This window comes from Melospiza georgiana, chromosome 2 (assembly GCF_028018845.1).
Source record: "Melospiza georgiana isolate bMelGeo1 chromosome 2, bMelGeo1.pri, whole genome shotgun sequence".
Classification (NCBI taxonomy): Eukaryota; Metazoa; Chordata; class Aves; order Passeriformes; family Passerellidae; genus Melospiza; species Melospiza georgiana.
The window spans coordinates 25,693,195-25,713,644 of record NC_080431.1 but is presented as its reverse complement, the minus strand read 5'-3'; the positions used below and the strand labels follow the sequence as shown (position 1 = coordinate 25,713,644).

General features: G+C 39.8%; 1 protein-coding gene across 1 annotated transcript in view; it reads left to right on the top strand.

Moving 5' to 3' along the window:
* Positions 1-4,801: 4,801 nt before the first annotated feature.
* PPP2R3B (protein phosphatase 2 regulatory subunit B''beta) overlaps positions 4,802-20,450 on the top strand; it is a 46,381-nt gene continuing 30,732 nt past the window's right edge. Inside the window, exons 1-2 of the mRNA XM_058044235.1 lie at positions 4,802-4,848; positions 6,299-6,661. Coding sequence (XP_057900218.1) covers positions 6,314-6,661 — 348 coding nt within the window. The 5' untranslated portion in view covers positions 4,802-4,848; positions 6,299-6,313. The remainder of the gene's footprint in view (positions 4,849-6,298; positions 6,662-20,450) is intronic.

Here is a 20,450-nt window from a genome sequence, read left to right as displayed (position 1 = left end):
ATATATAGGTTAGAAATGGACTTCATATTTCAAAGTTGTGAAATATGTCAACAAAAGCATTATAAAAGCATTATAAAAACAAAAGCTTAATCAAAATGCAATATTGTCCTTAAAGCAGCATTCAAAAGAGGTACTGTAGTTCTCTTCTCTGAGTGACAGGCTATCATAGTTTAACCCCAGCCATCAACCAAATACCACACAGCTGCTCACTCAATCCCCCCCCCCCCCGCAGCAGGATCAAGGAGAGAATTGGAAAGGTAAAAGTGAGAAAACTCATGGGTTGAGATAAACTCAGTTTAAGAGGAAAGGCAAAAGCTATGCACACAAGCAAAACAAAACAATGACATTAATTCACTGCTTCCATGGGCAGGCAGGTGTTCAGGCATCTCCAGGACAGCAGGGCTCCATCATAGAGAACAGTGACTTGAGAAGACAAGAATCATCACTCTAAACATCCCCCTCTTCCTCCTTCTTCCCCTCTTTTTATATACTGATCATGGTGTCATGTAGTGTGGAATAACCCTTTGGTCTGTTGGGGTTGGCTGTCCTGGCTCACCATCTCCCATGCATCCATAGTCTGCTCATCAGCAGGCAGTAGGAAAAGCAGAAAAGGCTTTGGCTCTGTGTAACCCCTGCTCAGCAATACCAAAAACATTTATCCCTGTTCAATACAAATCAATACAATACAATACCAGCTCCTGTGAAGAAAGTTAGCCCCTCCCCAGAAAAACCAGCACAAAGGCACATGAAAAGATCCAGAATAAGGACTCAGAAAAATTCTGCAGTGAACTGTATTTTGATCTCCGGCACAAATTCCACCTCAAACTGCCAGTCTGTTTAAGGATGATAACTCTGCTTTTGAGACCGGATGAGAGCACATCTGACACAGACCTATGCAAGCAAGTAAATATAATACTCCAAAAACATTTATCCTATCTAACTTTAGACTCCTAAAATGTAGTTGTGTATGTTTCAAATACTAATTGAGATTCTTATTAAGTAGTGGGGAGGAACACTTTTAAGTCATGTTACAGCTGATCTAGGTTATATGTCTCCCTCTGGATAACATTTATCAGGCCTTAGAAATGGTGCTTTAGCACAGAGAGATTGGAGACATCTCTTTATTACCTGTATGTCTAAGTGGTACAGACCCAAGGTTATCAGAAAGAAGCCCAGCTGTCACTGCAAAATGCTGATTAGGAATGGAAATATTCCTTATGAACACCACTGCCCTGTGTCACTGTACACAGCGACAAATAAAGGCAAAGGATGACTTTGATATTTAGCCAGGAACGTACATTGGCAGTGCTGCTAACATCACACCTGCTGAGTCAATAGCAGTGAAGCAAGGTCAGAAAGGAGCTGTAGGCAACAGAGCAACAAGAGCTGGATGTGGCTCTCCAGTTTCTGCTCCGGGGTTAGTACCTCCACACTCAGCATGGAGGGAGGTACTGTGCTACACAGCCACACCAGCACGGTGCACTAACTCCACTGCACTGGGCTGTCAGGCCCCAGCACTCCTGTTATCAACTGGCTCAAATTATATCAATGCACCACTCTCTTGCACTTATTAAACAAGTGCCTTACCTAAAGCATAGTCTGTGTCTTTTACAGCAATGCTAAGTGTGACCACATCACTAAACTTTCAGTTGGATACTGTATGCTTGGTACTTTAATATTTAATAATTATTCAATGGATTTTAAAGGAAACCATCTTTAAACCAGATGGATACATTTCCTAAAAATGGTAAGACACTAGAACAGATTTTTGTTTTCCATACATTGAAAGCAATGTAAAAAAGGTTCAGCCTCTGTACTCACTATGTCAAGCAAGAACAAGGAAATAGCAGTCAAAAAGGATTTCAAGTTTCAATTCTCAGTGGAAGATCGGAATAAAGAGGTTCAGTTTAGGTATTTCTCCACTTTTGGCCAAGTTTGAGCCCCTGTATCTCTACAAAAACACACCCCTACCAGTAGATACACTGTTGAGTGGACCTGATTCAAATAGACACAAGTTCAAAACATCTGTCTCAATTGCCACTACTGGCACAACCTGATGAGGATGCCCAAAGTGTTTTCTGCTTAACAGAAGGCACATGGAATTGATTCCTCTCTCACACCAATGTTATCCATGACACAGTCTAATGAAGTCAGAGTTAGAATTGCTTTGAATCTACACTAGCATGCATGACAGAACACTATGACTGTGTGCATCTCTCAGAAAAGCCTTTTTTCATTTCTTTTTTTCTTATTTCTAATGTTCCTCTGGGAGATCTCATTGCCAGTTTCAACAAAGGGCATCATCTCTTTGCAGATGATATCCAACTCTACAACTCTGTCAAGTCAGTCTCTGATCCCCTTCTTCCCACCTGTCTTCAACATGTCAATCAACAGATGGCTACACCATCACTAAGGAATGCTTCAAAGGCATTCAAAATGTTTTAAAAGTCCTCTTTGTTCCATGTCTCTTGCTCTGCTATCAGTCTTCTTAATTCAGCCCTTCAGTTCTCCGCCAAAAATCTTGCTGCTATCCATAACACAGGGTTTTAAATTTCTTTTCTCTACTTAAAAAGCTACTTCCATATTATATACAGATTTATCCATACTTTGACATCTGCTTCCACTGTGTTATGTTGAATGTTCTACTCCAGTTTAAAAAATGCCATTTTGGCCACTGTGGCTTTGCAAAGGCATATTTTCTAACTTCATCAACAACCAACCAATGGGCAGGAAACAGAATACTACCCCACTTCAAAGAGTGGAGACTCCCTCAAGAACTTTCAATGTCTTCTTACGTGCAGAATCTCATTTTAAGACTTGTGAAAATATATTTCAGTGTTTAAAGCTGGAAGCTAAAGCCTTCTGATATACTCAGAAGAATAATACTGGGTTTTGCCAGATGACTGTTATTATCTATCATTCTGGTATTACCTAAATGTAATTGTGTTGGACTGTATCAGATTTCTCTCACAGCATCTTGGCTTTTGCTTCTTCTGAGCCCTTTCTTATCTTTGTGTCCTCTCCACAAGCTTCCAAAAATGAGAAAGCAAGCACATTCCTTCACTTACCCTATTTTACTCTTGCGTACATTTTCAAGCCTTCCCTCCAAACCACTGTATCATCTTCAGTACAGCCCCATTTCTACAGCATTATTGTTCCAACAATTTGTAATAATAACTTTTCATAAATCCGGAGAGTGTCTGCTGGTAAAGAAATTGGCAGAATGTAAAATGGATTAACAAAAGTGAAGCATAGACACATGAGGAAAAATCAGTGCAGTGGAAGTAGGGAGTCTGATGTAAAAATACCAATGAGTCACTGATGCAAAAAATATCAAAGAAAAAAAACTATATGGGCCAATGGTCAACCACCTAAACCCCACTGATATATGCATCCATGGAGCCTCAAAGGGGTGACAGCCCTGAAAGCTGACAACCACAAAATCCCAGTGTATGTTTTCCAATACAAAAACAGGGCTGCAAACAGACTAGCACACATCGTTCTCTTAGTAAGGGGATTATCCTTCTATTTGTTACTGCCTCCACCTCCTCTTTCATCCTATCGTTTGCAATCCCATAACACTAGTGGTAACCATAGCCATTGTGTAGAAAGAGCATTTAGTGTTCTCCTTTTAACAGCATTTAGCAGATGGAACCAGCTCACTTTCACAGAACCACAGAATGGGTAAATTGTGTGGAAGGGATTACAGTGGGTCATCTGATCCAACCTCTCTGCTGAGGCAGGCTCATCCTAGAGCACATGGCACAGAAGGGCATCCAGATGGTTCTTGTACATCTTCCACAAGGGAGACTCTACAACCTCTCTGGGCAATCTGGGCAATCTGTTCCAGTGTGTGGTCACCTGCACAGTAAAGACATTCTTACTCTTATTCAGGTGGAGCTTCCTGTGCATCAGTTTCTGGCCCTTGCCTCATGTCCTAGTGGTTGGCAACACCAAGAAGTGTCTGGACCCATTCCCTTTTAATATGTATACACATTAATAAGGTCCCCTCCTGGTCATGTCTTCTCGAGGCTGAACAGGCCCAGCTCCCTCTGCCTTTCCTCTTAACAGAGATGCTCCTGTCACCTTACTCTCTTTGTCACCCTCTGCTGGACCCTCTCCAGGAGTGTCTTGGGCTGGGGAGACCAGAACCCAGATGGGACCTCACCAGGGCTGAGCAGAGGGGCAGGGCAACCTCCCTCGACCTGCTGGCAATGCTCCTCCTTGTGCATCCCTGGACAGCACCGGCCTTGTCCCCAAGGACACACGGCTGGCTCAGGGACAGCTCGCTGTCCACCAGGACATCCAGGTCCTTCTGGGCAGAGCTGCTCCCCGCAGGGCAGCCCCAGCCTGTGCTGGTGCCAGGGTTGTTCCTTCCCAGGTGCAGGGGAGGAATTTGCTTTTGTTGAACTCCAGACAGTTCTTCTCTGACCCTCTCTTCAAGCCGTCGAGATCTTTCCGAAGGGCTGCACAGGCCTCTGGGGTATCGGCCACTCCTCCCGGCTTTGCGCCATCAGCAAACTTGCTGAGGAAATACTCTGCCCCTTCATCCCTTTGCCAGCACCCCTCAGAGAACCAGTGAGGAACAGCCCGTCAGAGGCCGAGACCTTGTCAGAGCTCTAAGCTGAGCTCATACGGCGGCGGCGGTGGCTCGGGCAGGGCAGGGCAGCGCCGGCCCGGCGGCCCCGTCTGGCCCGTCGCCATGGCGACCAGCGGCCGCGTCCCGCGGGGCGGAAGGGCCGCGCTCTCGCGAGATGGCGGCGGCCGGGCCGGGCCGGGCCGGAAGGAGGCGCGCGTTTGAAGGCGGCGGCGGCGGGAAGGGGCCGTGGCGGAGGCGGAACGGGGCAGGTGAGCGCGGCTGGCTGGGGCTGTGGAGTCACGGCGCTCCTGAGCTGCTGCTGCGGGCTCGGTGCGGGGCCCGCCCGAGCGGAGCGAGCTGTGGCCGCAGCGCCGGCTCCCCGCGCCGGGGCGGTGCCGGGCTGGCCCCTGCCCAGGACCGTTCCTTTCCAGGCGGGTGGCGCTTGAGGGTGCCTGAGCGCAGCCGCCGGCGCCGTGACGGAGTTGAGCTTAAAAAGTAGGGAGACGGGTTTTCTTCACTTTTAGAATCGGAATAACTGAACTGCGTAGTTATCGAGGTTCGGAAAGTTTAGGTGGTGCACTTTTAAAAGGCTTCTCGTTCTGCCGTGGGACGAGGATGAGCTTTAGGTTTTAATAGGATGTTCGCTTGCCAGGTGTTATTCGGTTCCAAACTGAAGTGCTTGTTTTACGGCTTGTTCAGCTAAGTATTTATATATAGAATCATTTAGGTTTGAAGAGACGTCTAAGATCATCAATCATGTATCTTTTATCATGTGATTTTTGTATATAGATTAAATTTTGTGAAGGGCTTTAAAAAAAAAAGCACAGACGGGAGGAAGCATAGGTTTTTATTTGAACTGTACCAAATCATGAAGTAATTGGATGCTGAAAATCTTTATAGTAAATTTTATTCTGTTCTCAGTGTTTCATTCCAATCCTCTGTCTCGCTAACACACACACACAAAAAAAAAAAAAAACCCAGAAAAACTAAAAACCACCAAAAACCTGTTTTTTTTCAGGTGAGTAACTGAACCTGAAATCACACTGTTGCAGTTCTTGAGTTACATTGGATTTTACATTGGTTTTGAAAAGCTGCAAAAGTGAATGTCACATAAGAGGTTTTAAAATATCAAATGGCAAGGCTTTGGGAATCCCTCACATGGGGGGATGCAAGATGTGGAATCCATATCACAACTTCAGAATGAAAATCAAGCCTCCAGTCTTAGTTCTAAATCTCTTGACTGAAAGACTTGCTTATTAAATCTTATTTGTTTTATCACCGGGGTTTAGCATAAACTGCTTAGATATTTACTTCTTAGTATGTTCAGTTATGAGTATTTTCAAGTCCTAGTTTCCATAATACATGTTGTTTTTAACACATATTCTTAGAGGATATTTGTAATATTTGTTAGCTATCTTTTCGAAAAAGCCCAAGTGCAATTTCTTGTTCTCCAGTCTCCACCATTTACACAGTATGCTTTTAAAATAAGTTATCCATTATTTAAAAGAAATTATTGGAATTGACTCTGACTGATTTATGGCTTACACTTATAAAATGTTGTTGAAGTCACATGTTAAAATATAATTCTCAGCTTCTCTTGGTATCTTAAGGGAATCAATATTAACACTTTGTTAAATAATGCCTGTGAAACACTGAAAGGTGAATGGAATATTTATATGATTGTCAAATATTTACTTTGAATTTGAACCAACAAAACAGGGAAACTGGCAGAAAATGTCACGTGGAAAAGTTCTGCAACCTGCAGTGGAAATGAAGGTGGATGAACTCTTTTTGTGCTGGTTGAGTCAGCCTGCCACTCAGCTAATACTAAAGGACTGCTTGAGAAGAATCAAGAATAAGGAGAAAACAGAGTTTGGTAACACAGATTCAGGAAACAGTAAAAATGAGAACTTCACCAGTAAAAATTCCAATTCCAAGCAGTGCATATTAGGAGATACCAGATTGCCTTTGTTGTCTTTGAGTCCTCCTCAGCTTTCTACTGCTCTTCCATTGGCAACTCCAGCTAGCTCAAGGAACATTTCTAATGTCAGAGCAACACATCGATCCTCCGGGACCAAAGAAGTAAGTTTGTTTCTTTTTAGATTTATTTGTTTAAACGGAACTGACTTTTGTGTTTGTGGTATTGGCAAATTATGTAAGTAAATAGTTACCCCAGAGGAGGTATCAGGAGTGGAGTGAAGCAGCTGCACTGAGCCTAAAATACCAATGTTTGTGTATTATTAGTGGATAGGTGGCCTGAGCTTCCATAAGACTATCTTGGGTCCTTGCCATCTAATTGTGGATAAATTTAAGTCCTTGTGTTTGTGTTCCTTTTGTAACAGACTGCCTTGACTGCAAATATTCCTTTGTCTAATGATACCAGGCACTGTTGTTAGTACAAGACTCAAATTTGGCTTCACTGGATCTGCATATTAACAAAGTAATTGTTTTGGTACTGCATGGTACACTCAGCACTTCCTTCCTAATGAGCTCTTTATTTGTAACAGACAATGCCCTCTGTGCAAGGATGGCAACCCTGCCCCCAACCTGAAACCTTCTTTTTAAGCTTGCAGTTCAGTTCAAAATCTAGTTTCTAGCTCTTTTCATAAAGAAAAACCAAACTGGATAGAAAATTTTGTCATGACTGACAAAATTAAGTGTTGCTTATGTATTATCAACAACCCTAGAATCATAGAATTACAGAATGGTTTGGACTGCACGGGACCTTCATGACCCTCTAGTTCCAGCCACCCTGCCATGGACAGGGACATCTTCCATTAGACCACATTGCACAAAGCCCCATCCAGCCAGGCTTTGAGCACTCCCAGGATGGGAGATGCACAGCTTCTCTGGACAGCCTGTTTCAGTAAAGAATTTCAATAATTTCTTCATAATAATTGATCTAAACCTACCCTTGGTTTAGTTTAGATTCAAGCCCTTTTAGTTGTGTTTAGTTTAAAGCCCTTTCCCCTTGTCCTGTCACAACATGCCCCTTGAAGTACTGGAAGGCTTCTCTAAGTTCTCCCCAGAGCCTTCTCTTCTCCACACGGAACAACCTCAACTCTCTCAGCCTCTCTTCTTTGGCAAGGTACTGCAGCCTTGTGATCGTCTTTGTGACCTTCCTCTGGACTTGCTCCAGGAGATCCACATCCTTCTTTTGCTGAGCACCCCAGAGGTGGGCACAGCACTCCAGCTGGGCTCTCACCAGAGCAGAGCAGAGGGGCAGAATCACCCACCTTGCCCTGCTGGCTGGCTGATTTTGATGCAGCCCAGGATGATTGGCTTTCTGAGCTGCAAGTGCACATTGCTGGGTCATGCTGAGCTTTTCATCCAGCAACATCCCCAAGTCCTCCATCCCAGGGCTCCTCTCAGTCTGTTCCCCACCCAGTCTGTTTGTGGCTTGGGATTTTCTTGTCCCAGATGCAGAGCCTTCCACTTGACCTTGCTGAACTTCATGACATTCATAAAGACTTCAAAGAGTTTTTATGCTGTTTGTGCTACAGGACTATAAATTCATACATTTTAACAGTACTGGAAAATTTTAAGAGGTTGTAATTCCCAATTGCTCTATATACTTTGGTATCTAACTTATTGCAGTGTCCAAACCTGGCATCCCAGAGAAGCCTGTTCAGTTGGGTAAGGGTAGAGAGGATAAAGCTGGGATGTTTAAGAGGATCAGTTATTTATTGTTTGTTATTGATATGCATTGAGTGTGTAGACTTACCCTTTAAGCCACAGGAGTAACAGCATGACACTTTTGCACTTAAATATTTAATCTGAAGTGACCTCTTGGTTTCATAAATACTAATTTTCAAATCTAGTCTGACAACTTCCTAGCTCCAAAACACCACATGTCCAGTCCAGTGTTTGTCTAGATTGACTTTACAATAATAGGGACTTGTGTTTATGTACAATCACCAGCCAGACAGCAGGGCATGATGATTGATTTACTTTTTTGTTGTTGTTCGCACTATTATATTTCCTGTTCTAGTAAAATGCAGATACTCAGTCAAGAGATGCTCAGTTTATTCTCGTATCAGATAAAAGCAGGCAAAGCAAAAGACAAAGTTTTCTGTTGAAACTCACTGTTATTTACTATACTTGATCACTAACTTGTGTACTGCAATTTCTCTTCATGTGTCTTGGTTGATTGCTTGAAGTAAATTCCATACAGAAGAACTAGAAGAGATTAATGAAGAGTAACATCCTTGACTTAATTGGAATTGTTTGTATAGTGCTGAGAGAGAACCTAGAGGAATTAGGTTGTTCCTTGCTTGAGTAGGTTGGGCAGGGGGAATTTCCAATCATATTTATAGCTTTATTATTCAGGTGAACTAAATCTTCATCCAAAAGTTTCTTAATCTCTAAGTGTAAATTGCATTTTCAGCTGGAATTAGCTCTTAAATACCACCAAGAATTGCATGTTCTGCCACAACAGTGTATTTTCTCTTAGAAAGCACAATGTACCCCAATTTCTTCCACAAACTACCTCACGCAGTGTCAAAACGAATGCATCTGCTGTTGTGCATCTTATTATGTTTCTCAGATGAAGCCACAATGGTTCTACCTACCTCATATGAGTTTTAAGTAAGTTTGAGGCCCTCATCTTGTTTCTATAAGTGGAAGAAAATGTTTCAGATGCTGGACCTACAGTACAAGCTAATACAGATTAAAATTCTAAATATCAGTCCTAGAAAATGATAAGTTAATGTGCTTAGCTCTGTGTGCATGTGGGTGATGTTAGGAAAAGGCTTTTACATCCAGTCATAAAGAGCTGGGGAATTATTTCTTTTTTGGACTATGTAAGTCAACTTAAGCATCTTACTAAACTTTTTCTCATTATGCACTTGAAGTCTCATAAGGCAGCATACAAGCAGTTAACCTACTTTGGCATGATACATTTTCAGTATCACTGAGCTAAATCACTGCATTTGATTATGGGTAAGGCTGCTGTATGCCTTTTTCCTGTTTCTTAAAATGTTCCTGCAATTTTTTGAAGGATAATACAAACAATAAAGCTGATAACAGAAAACCACTATCTTTTAGTAATTACCAGGAAGTAAATATGGTTTTGTAGGAAAACAACATTTCCATCCTACAGGTTTCTGTACTTGTTAGCAAAACATGTTTTTCTGAACAGGAAGCATTCTTAATTAGAATCTAATTAGATGTGTAATCTTTTTATACTTTAAACAGTAGCATATGAGCAAAATAAGTTGGTGTGCTGATGGCAACCATTCAACAGCATTAAATGTACTGTAGCTATCAGCTATTGTATTCAAGGAGATCTTTGCTTTTTTTCCAGAGATTAGCTTATAATTGAAGCCTGTGGGTTATATTTCTATCCAAAATACAGAAATTGCCATGTATTTTGCTGAAACACTAATGTCATGCCAGAGGATAATTTGCTGTCTTTCAAGATAGTTGGAGCCCTCTCCTGATTAGCAAGTCAAAAGTACTTATTCCAATAATGAAAGAACCTACATGGTCTTTATAGAATTTTTTCATCTGGACAGGTCACTTAAAAACATGTTAAAAGTAAACTATTGACTTAATCCAAATGCACATTTCAAAACCTGTTCAAAGCTCTACCATGAAAATTCATCTTTGTGTGTTTTAATGCAAATGAAAACAAAACAGTGTTTGTTTATGGATTTTTTTTTTCCTTTATGGGAAAAAAAATGACACTTTACTTTATGCTTTACTTTGCTTCGCTTGCATGGTGCCATTCACAGTGAGGCAGAAATGTGACTGTCCCCATTGTGTGAACATGTTAATTGCAGAGTTCTGGTGCTTTGGTTATGTGATGTGAAGTGCTTGCTAGCACTTGGTATTCTGCAAGTAGGCCTGTGATTTCTGTGTACTATATGCTTCAAATAACAAAAAAGTAGAGACAAAAAATTTCAGCATTCAAGTCTCAATTATTTTCTGAGTGTATTGTTGAAGAAATTCTAGGGCTGTAACTTTGAAACTAGAAGGATGCTGTAGATTTCTTCTAACCCTTATCACAACTGTAGATAGATTTAACAGTGTTTCTTGGAGTCTAGATTATCCTAAGCACATGGGGCATACACAATTGTACACTGGGCATCCCACTGTCAAAAATCCCAGTCCTCAAGGTCTAAAAGGTGCCTGGTGTTCAAAGCTGGGGAAATTATTCACAGAATTCCCTATGGGCATTTTGTGGGATGGTGGTGCAGAGAGAATGTGATATAATCAGAAGTACTTCAAAGTTATTTTCCATTTCTCTGCAGGGTCAACCTTTGATATAAAGGTACTTCTTGAAATGGTTTCTTTGTTTCCTTTGTCTGATAAGCATGATGTTCCTGCTTGTTATCCGGTGGCAATTAAAGCTCATTTTCCTCCTATTTCTGTAACTTGTAATGTTTTTACTTCTTTAATATATGGCTGCTTAGCTTCAACATGAGCAACATTCTTGCCAAATTTTTGTAATCAGTTGCTTGATTTAAACGTAGTGATACTGCTGTGATCCATTTTAGTTTAAAGGGAGGCTAGAATGAAACCTTTTAACATGGGCTGAAGTCTGAATAACACTTAACAGTTGCTTTTTGAAATAAATTAATTCTGAGAGCTGCGGGTGGAGAGTAGCTGGGCTGATACCATCATCTTACAAAGTGTGTCTGCATCTGAATTGCTGCCTCGTTCATAGCAGAACTGTGAACTCCAGAGCCTGGGCTGTGCTAGCATTGCTCTGCACACCAGGTTGTGCTGTGTGGTCCAGCACAGACACTCCCTAACTCTGTATCAGACAGATAGTGTTGTAGTGCCCTGTCCTATCACTAAGTGGGGAGGATGCTGGACTTGGCTTTCAACTCAAGCCCGTGACTTAAAGGGAGACTGTAAATAACCTGCTATCAAACTGATGTACTTTCACAGTGATAACTGGGCATTATGAGAGATGTCAGCATTAGTGTGATCTCAATAAAGCTCCTTCTATGGTGCCAACAAAGAAAGGGCAGCCAAAAGTTCATATTAGAGTCTGGAAGAGTGCAGTTGTAGGTGCTCCTATAAAATCATTATTAGCTTTGAGTGGGGTGATGTAATAGCAGTCAACATAAGCAGCACTGGTAGTACGTTGTGTTATTCATCTTAAGCTTTGCTGTACTGAATAGCTTGGAATAGAAGAGCCATTTTCCTGATTAAAGAACTAACTGTTCTTTTTATTCATAATTGAGAAACTGTTGCAGGGTTATGATAATGCTCCTTATTCTAACTGTATCTTGTTACCCTGGCATGTAAATGTTACTCTTGTTGGCAGTTATATTGATTTTGTTTACACTTTGTGCTTTATTTAAAAAATAATGAACTTTTGTCCTCTTTCAAAGTGGCAGTTGCACTTGTGTCCTACTGGAAACTCATATTTTTATATGCTGCATGCAGTCTAAGAGTTTTTGGCATTTCTAGTACTGAGAAATGGAAATCAGAATTTTTTAGCTTTCTTCAGGTGAGTTTGAAGCTCACGTGAATCCTGACCCAGGACAATTAAAACTAATTCAGTTGTGAATTATGACATTTATTAATGACAGTCACACCTGTGTGAGTAACTGGCACTTAAAAGCAAACAAAAAAAAGTTCAAAGCTATATCATCATCACTTACAGGTCATTACTTTTCAATAGGTTCTCTGTTCAGTCTTTTAAAACAAGTAAACTTAATTATAGCTTTATATCAGTCATTTAAACAGTCCTTTTTTTTAAATGGATGTTCAGTCTGTGAGGAAATTAGGTATTGATGTAGATGAGATAGCACTTTTTTTTTTTAATCCAGTGATGCTTGAGAACCTGTCGCAGACATTTCTCCACAGAAATCCTTTCTTTCGGATTTCTGTGTCTTCTGGAAGGCAGAGGCCTCAGAAGGGAAGGTAAACAATTGTTATCAGATGCTGTGGAATGCAGTAGGATTCACCTTGATTGGCTCATTTCCTATGTTTACAATTAAGGGCCAATCACCAGTGCAAGCTAGGGGACTGAGTCCCTGGACACAACTTTGTTTGGGATTCTTTCTTTCTATTCTTAGCTTAGCTAGCAGCTCTGCAAACCTCTCTCTATATTCTATTAGTATAGTAATAATGTATTATATATATTATCTTAATAAATCAAGTCTTCTGATCAAGATACAAGATTCACCGTCTCTCTCTCACCAGCTGCGACCCACTCAGGCATGGTAATAAGAACCTGTTTTTAAGAATTTCTTCATATGTCTTACATTTACTCTGTCAGCAAGAAATAAACTTGAGGCCAAAAGTATGTATGGGCTTACTTCAGCATAAAATCACAAATGCAGCTCATCCAGTGAAGGAGTTTGTCCACTGTTGTTTCCTAGTCAATGGGTGCTCAGGACTTTTCTGCAAGCCATGTTATGAGAAAAGTCTTCCAAATGCCAGTGGTAAAATCACATGACCAAGTCTTGGCAAATTAAGAGGTTTTGCACTCACAATTTTCTTACAGTTGCCTTGCTTTCATTGTATTTAAGTCACTGCATTGATTCAATAAGATACTAATTAAGCCTACTCATTGTTTTTCACAGTTAGCAACAAATGGTTACTAAATTTAGTGTTGTAAGTGTGCCATAATATGTAAATAACTCCTTTGTTATTTACATACAACATGTAAATGTTATGGTGTTGTGGGGTGCTGTTAGTGTGTCTTCCAGTTAACCACATGATACCAGTGTCTGGTAGATAAGAATAATTTGTATTCTGCAAACAACAGATACAACTTTAAATGAGTCCATGGAAACCTACAGTGACCAAGATGTGTTTTTAAAAGCATGTTCCAGTATTTAATGTTAGATGTGCTCCTTTTGCATAGCAATCATGTGGAAAATAGCTAGAAACTGTAGAGCCACCCATGTACTGCTTCCTGACCACAGGTGCTTGCAGGAACGATGAGCTCTTGGGATATGTGTCCCATTAACCTTGTGCATGCTGTTTAGTTTCATGTCATATGGAACTAGCCTTGGATATTTGTTCTGTGCAGATCCTGCTAGAAACTTTGGCTGATTTCAGGTTGAGTGGGATGAGCTGGAAGTCTAAAAGGAAAATGTACATGGAATCTACATGGGGAGATGTAGGGGGAAATACTGAGTGGGTGCTGAAGAAATCATTGTCAAGTACTTGCATGATGTGTTCAGTGTGAATTAGGTTCAGTTTGATTTTCTTGACAAAAGAAGCCTTGTAGAACTTATCAAATTACTTGATTAGGTGTTTTTTTTTGATTCAGCAGAACCAGGAGAGCAGTTCTCAATGAGTTTTATTCCTTTAGAAGCTAGATTTGTATTGATAAACAATAAACAATCTTCCAAATTTTGTAAACGTTTCTAGGAGATATGATGAATACTGATGGATGGTAAATAATAATCTTTGTGACATACTTTACCCAAAGATAAAGCAAACTATTTGAAATTATGCAATATTGAAACAATGAGCTAGATTATTCTTCTACCTGCAAAATCTTGGTGAATAGTCATTTACAGCAAATACTGTAACAGGAGACTTTCCTGTTTTAGTATCAGATTTTTAAACAAAAGATGGCTAATTTTCTTCTCTTACTTGCTTTTAACATACTAAAAACACCATGTAAAATTTTGACTCCTTGCTTATTTATCAAGTGACAAAATTAAGCCCAGTGTTTTAGAACAATTTTTCCAGACTGCTTGAAAAAATATGTAAAATTTACATAACGACTTACTTCAGATGGAAGTACTGAACAGGTTATACAGTGTTTAACTAAATTGCTGGACAGTTATAAAATGTCATTCATGTTCTTAATACCAGACTTCTAAATTACTGTCAACTTCTAAGTTAAGGTGGCACAATGTAAATAATAACAATCTAGAAATTACTAAATATCTGAAATGGCCAGTGTGACTTTGTAAAGTTCCATAATGCATATCATTAAACTTGGTTGTAAAAGCTGTTGTCTCTTGTAGGAAAATTTCTGGCATTCTGAATCAGCCTGAACTGATTGTTCATTTTAATCTAAGTCTGCTATTCAGAGGCTTATATTGGTAACATTATAAGTGAATGTATTGTGGACTGTAGCTTTGTCTGTGGATAGCCTCTGTAGCATCACAGTTGATTGAAAATGTAAAAGCACAGCATCTTATTAGAGGATATATGACTAATTTGTGTAATCCATAGTAGATTTTTTTTCTTTATAGCTTTCTCTCTTTAATACTCACCTCATCAGCATCAATTTGGGTGGTCTTGGTTTTCATGATCTGATGAATAGGGTCATGTGAAGATCATGAATAGTAAATTGGCTTCATCTGCAAAACTATTCCAACAACCTTTTTCCCTTAAAAGTCAGTTTATGCTGTACACAAATAAATAAAATGTGAAGTGACTTTTTTTAAGACGGCAGAGAACATGAGAATTATTCTAAAGGGCTGTAAACCATTCCTTTGTGGTCAGGCATTGGTTTTATAACTTATTGATGCTTGCTGAAGTTAGTCTGTCAGATGCAGTTGACAAACTGAAAAAGGCCTTTGCTATGTCTTTGGAGTCCAGGCTGTGTAATCATAGCAAGGTGACATGTATCTTATCTTAGTTGTAAGCTGATAATGGCCCTTAGCAGCTGGTGTTCATACTCGGCTTTCTTTTGGTAATGCACAGAAAATCTGTTCAGCCCCTCCTTCCTGGCCTACTAACATAACCACACATCTGGCATCTAACTGCTGTCTTTTTACTTACTCACTGTCTTGTCTCCTAAGAATTCTGGATTCTCTTAAATGCTGTGGAAAGAACTGCCAGGCATTGTTCTGTCTAATCCAAGACTACTGGAAAATTTAAATAATCATTCAAGAAGGCATTTACATGCAAGATTCCCATTCCAGTGGGGAGGCATTGCATCCTACAAGAAAAAAACTTATGTATCTAGGCCCAGATGCACATGAACTCCCTCCCAAGGCCAAAGGATCAGTTTCTTCTTGGGAAGGTAGATTTCTGAACTGCACAGTGTCAACATCTAGCAGTTCATCAGTATGTCATACTCACTCCAGGAAAACTGTCCATGACTTTTAAAGCAATCAGTTTCCATAGCTGGTTGTTGAATATGAGCCTAATAACTTGATTCCTTCTGCTGTGTGCGCATTGTACGTGTTGGCTCCCTTGGGTCTTGGGAGTGTACTGCTGCAAAGGGATGACTCCCGTCCAAAGGAGAGTTAGGCATGGATAGTAGTACTTGGTTATTCTGTTCAGTTTGCAAGTGCATTGTCCTCTTGTTCTCTTTTCATGCACAGCAGTTACAAATGGGAAGTTGCTAGCAAAAAGTTAGTTTCAGGATCTTTCAGTATAGCAAAGGTGAGGTATGGACCATCTGGCTTAGAAATAATTCTTGATAACATTAAATAATGGTGGTAGTCTAGACTAGATGATGTTTGAGTGGAAAAAAAAAGAACTCAGCATTTTAGGGTTGTTTGGTTTGGGTTATCTTGTTTTCTTAGTCTAGCAAAGAATTGCTTCTTTTGTTTGTCTTCTAGTATATTTATGTAATTTCTTCTTTGTATTTTTTTGCCTCATAGTAGCTGTTTTAGCTAACATCCTTAGCTGGTTGATTTCTTGTATATTTTCCTGACCTATTTGTTTTTACTAGTGCCTTCTTTCTACTTTAAAACCTCTGCATATATCTTAAACACTACATTAGTCATGCCATATTTTTTTTTTCTGTATTGAAAAGGTGCCACCTTGCCTTGCTTCTCTTAACTGCTGTGTTCTGCCCCTCACTATTAAGTTACTTTTGTAAAGGGTTGCATTAGTTGCATTACAGCCCTTTACAGTGACTGATTTGGAGGTACAACAATTTTCTTTCCACAGTTAACCCAGAAGCCACTCTTAGTTTCTGCACCATCACAGGCTGAGGAATGCTGTTGGGTTCCATGCTGTTGCCATTGGGATTGCCTATTCAGCCTTATTTAAATTTCCTCCAAAAGCCAAACAGGCTTTCTGTCATCTTGGTTCATGTTTTATTGGGTTGAATGCTAGACTCCAGTAACTAAAGTTTTTATATGGCTGAAAATTATTTTCTTGAGGTCTTCCTGTAATGCTTTTTCCAGATTTTAGGTCACTTCCACTTAAGAGATTAAGACGTTAATATACTGCTGGTATATGCTTCTGACAAGAAATTCTGATTTGCTAGGCAAATACTTAAGGGGTTTTTAAAGTTGTCTTCAAGGTTGTATTTCCTCTACAATACCCAGAATATTGTGTTATTTTGATGTGTTACTCTTGTGTATTTTCAGATCTTTGTTAAAGTGATGAACTCTTTGGCCACAGTCCTTGAGTCCAGTCATTCATAGTGTGTATCTTTAGCTTTGGAAGGAAGCTCTGAGCATGCATCTTCCCCCTGTTTGTTTATCTAGCTAATAATAGGCTGCCAGGATACTTGAACAGCTTCATGGCTGGCACCCAGACCTTCACCCAGTAAAGGATTTTGCCTTAGCTTTCACTGGAGAGAATTCAGATTTAGAATAAAAGTAACACTAGAACACTTCCAGTTCAGTCAGGATGAAAGCCGACTTTCCCCTGTGATTAATTCATGACTGAAAAGGTTTAAACAGATCTTAGGGGACTCATGACCGCATTGCTTTATAAGTGCTCAGTCTCCTTAAATGTGGCAATACCAACCCCTTTTCCCTTTAGATGGTGAAAATTATGTGATTAGTAGCCAGTTGCAATCTCTGGAACAACAAATTGCAACCTGTGAACAACAAATACCCAGCTATATAAATGGCCACTAGGTTGGAAACCATAGTGCTAAAACATATGAGACTAACAATGGGATTGACTTGGAGCAGTGAAGTAATATTACGAGAAAGCAATGCAGAATATTCAAAACACTGAACCTGGTTTGCTGGCTAAGTTATGATGGGTTCTGAGTTCTGTTTGAATAAAGGAGGGAAATACACATCTCCTTCAAAAATGTGGTTCAGAACATTTCTTTGTTACTGAGGCTCCTTCAGCAGGTTCAGGAGCTCCAGGCCTTTTAGGTTCCAGACTGGCACTTCACTCTTTTAGGTTAGCTCTCAGTGTGACAATCCATCACCTTAATGACATAACACAGCCACATCAAATGAGACTGTGCATGCAGCAGCAAATGGGAATGCATCACCTGGTTGAAAGGGATGAAAATAGCAATTTAGGTGAGAAGATGCCTTTCCTTACCTCAAATAAGGGCTGTTCTGCCTAACCTGAAACACAATCTGCCTTGCAATACAACCTTCCTGACCTTCCACATTTTGGTCTGGAATGGTTATCTGTTGCCAGAATAGGATTCCTCTCCTACTCTAACACCTCAGTGCTTCATCTCAAGTTCCAGGCACACTGCTGTTGTGTACTGCATGCCCAGTTTTCTGTTGACTTCCCTGTGGCCAAGATTTATCCCAGGTTAGTTGATTTAGTCTTCCTAAAAGACAGTGAGTGACAGCCAGATTTGCTCAATGCAGTTGGATAGTCTGGTCATGCCAACCACAACATGTCTTACTCTTGCCTTGTCAATTCCTTTCTTGTTCTCCCGCTTCCAAAAGAAATAAATATCTTCATAACGAGCTGCAATAGAGAAGTGGGAGGCAGGGACTGGACTGGATACTAAATTAAAACCAAGAAAGCAGGTGTTTTGTCATTATTTACTTTCTAACAGTGTGTCATAAACTAAAAAAAAATCCAGTTAAGACAAATCATGTTTCACTAGCACTTTTTCATAGTTTTCTTAATTGAACAGGAATATTTACTGTGGGATTTTAATGCAGTGTTACATATAGAATGGCTATGAATGGATAAATATGGCTAAAGATTATATGGGAGTAAAATAGTGCCATCCAGTAAAAGAAATCTCTGACATAGTGGTGAAAGAGTTGTTTTAGGCTGTGTACATTTTGTGTAATCAGGAAAATGGCCTTATTTAAAGTAGGAGGGTTGAAAACTGAATAGGTTTGGCAAGGTCTTTCGTTTTATGCTGTTTGTAACTAAACTTGTGCATGACAATTATGTTGGTAATAAATAGCCAACATCTCTATCTTTAGAGAATTTGGAGGTGCTAACAATGTTCACAGCCTGGAATAGTAAGAGTTACTGTACTCGTAATTGTAATGGTGATATTTGAAAAAAAACAAATCCATCAAAATAACTAAAGATTGCTATGATAAAGGTATATCCATTTAAAATGTGAAAACTCCACTAGTTATAAGTTACTGTACCTAAAACTGCAAAGGAGAAGGAACTGAAGGTCACTTGAATTTTCACAAAGCTTATCAGATTTCTGTTTCCATGAAGAATATTGATGTGTATTAAAATCTGGCCTCACCACCCCCATAAAATATATTTGAGATTCGGTACACTGAAAATAGAGTGGTAGTGGAGTCTAATGCTAGTGAAATGTGACAGGTATGCAATCTAGCATGTGGACGTTAATGTTTATAAAGCTACTTAGGAAAAAAAGTATCCTGTCAATTTTTTCAAATTTTGTGACATCATTTATATTTCTAATGTAACCTTTTGGTAAAACGTTATTTAAAGCAGTGTTTCAGTGTGGTAACATTAACTTCATTTCTGCTATGGTTTTCCGTCTTAACATTTAAATTTTTAGATTCTTGAAATACAGTAACTGAGTTTTTTTTTTACATCAATCTATATCTATTTATTGATTATGTGAGCCATTCTGAAAGCCTGTCTGAAGCTCTTTGCCATTGCCTTCATTGTCCCAGTGTAATAGGGTTCCTACTAAAGAACAAAATAGTTTAAAAGGAATTAATTGCTGTGTAATAAGCCTTATCCTTCGGTGAGGTTCTTCATTGAAGCTAGACAGTGAGTGTTTTGTGACAGAAGGGAAAGCTGAGGGGGATGGGAGGAGGAGGAAGCTAGAAAATAACACGGCTGGCCTCTCTGCATTCCTGTAGGGCTTGCCTTTTTTAAAATTGGAAGCTGCTTTTATAGATGCTCCTCCAAACACGGTTTTCATTTTCCATAATGTCCCATTTAGACTTTGGAATGCCTGGATGAAAGGGCAGGCCCCCAAAGTGACTTCCCAATCTGTTTTTGCAATTCCAGCCAAGTTCCCTTTAATGTATGGAGCGGGCAAAGTTGAGCTGACTCTTATAATATCCCAGAAGTCGGGCGCAGCTGCTGCTTTAAGCGGCACTGAGAGATAATACAACAGCTCTGCTATTTACTGGGACTCGAGTGCCTGGACTGGCACACAGAGACATTATATGAAATCCGAAAGCATGAGGATAAAGGAGATTTCTTTGCGGCAAGATCCCGATCTAAGAAAGGAGTTGGCACTGCTAGCTCGAGGATGTGATTTTGTTTTACCTTCTAGATTCAAGAAGAGACTGAAAGCTTTTCAGCAGGTTCAGGTTTGTCTTTCTGTTCTTATACAATTAAGTTATTGTTGTCAATTGTACCTTTATAACCACTCAAACTGCAGGCAATGCTTGGAAGCTGTCACTCAGCTAGCAGAGTTTTGATAGTCTGTTCCATATATGATGATTTGTTCTGTGTTTTAAAGGACTGTGGTGGTGGTTTTGTGCAAAGAAAAGATGAGATTTTGCTGAAGCACATACCACAGCTCAAGTACAATGTTTGCACAGAGGTATATGCAGTGCAAAGTTGGTACATTTAATGCTATTAGGCTTTTAAAGACTCTTTTCCTTAATCTGTATAATTGCAATCTGCATACATTTCTCTGGGGGATTTAATTTTCCTCTTATCGGAACTGGGCATATAAAAAATACTGAAATAGGCTGTAACGTCACTAGCTCAAACATAATATGGTTAAAAGTGCTTGCATACTTGCCTGGTGATCCTGAATTTCTTTAGATTGTTTATTTTGAACTTTTTATTTGAATGAGATCAG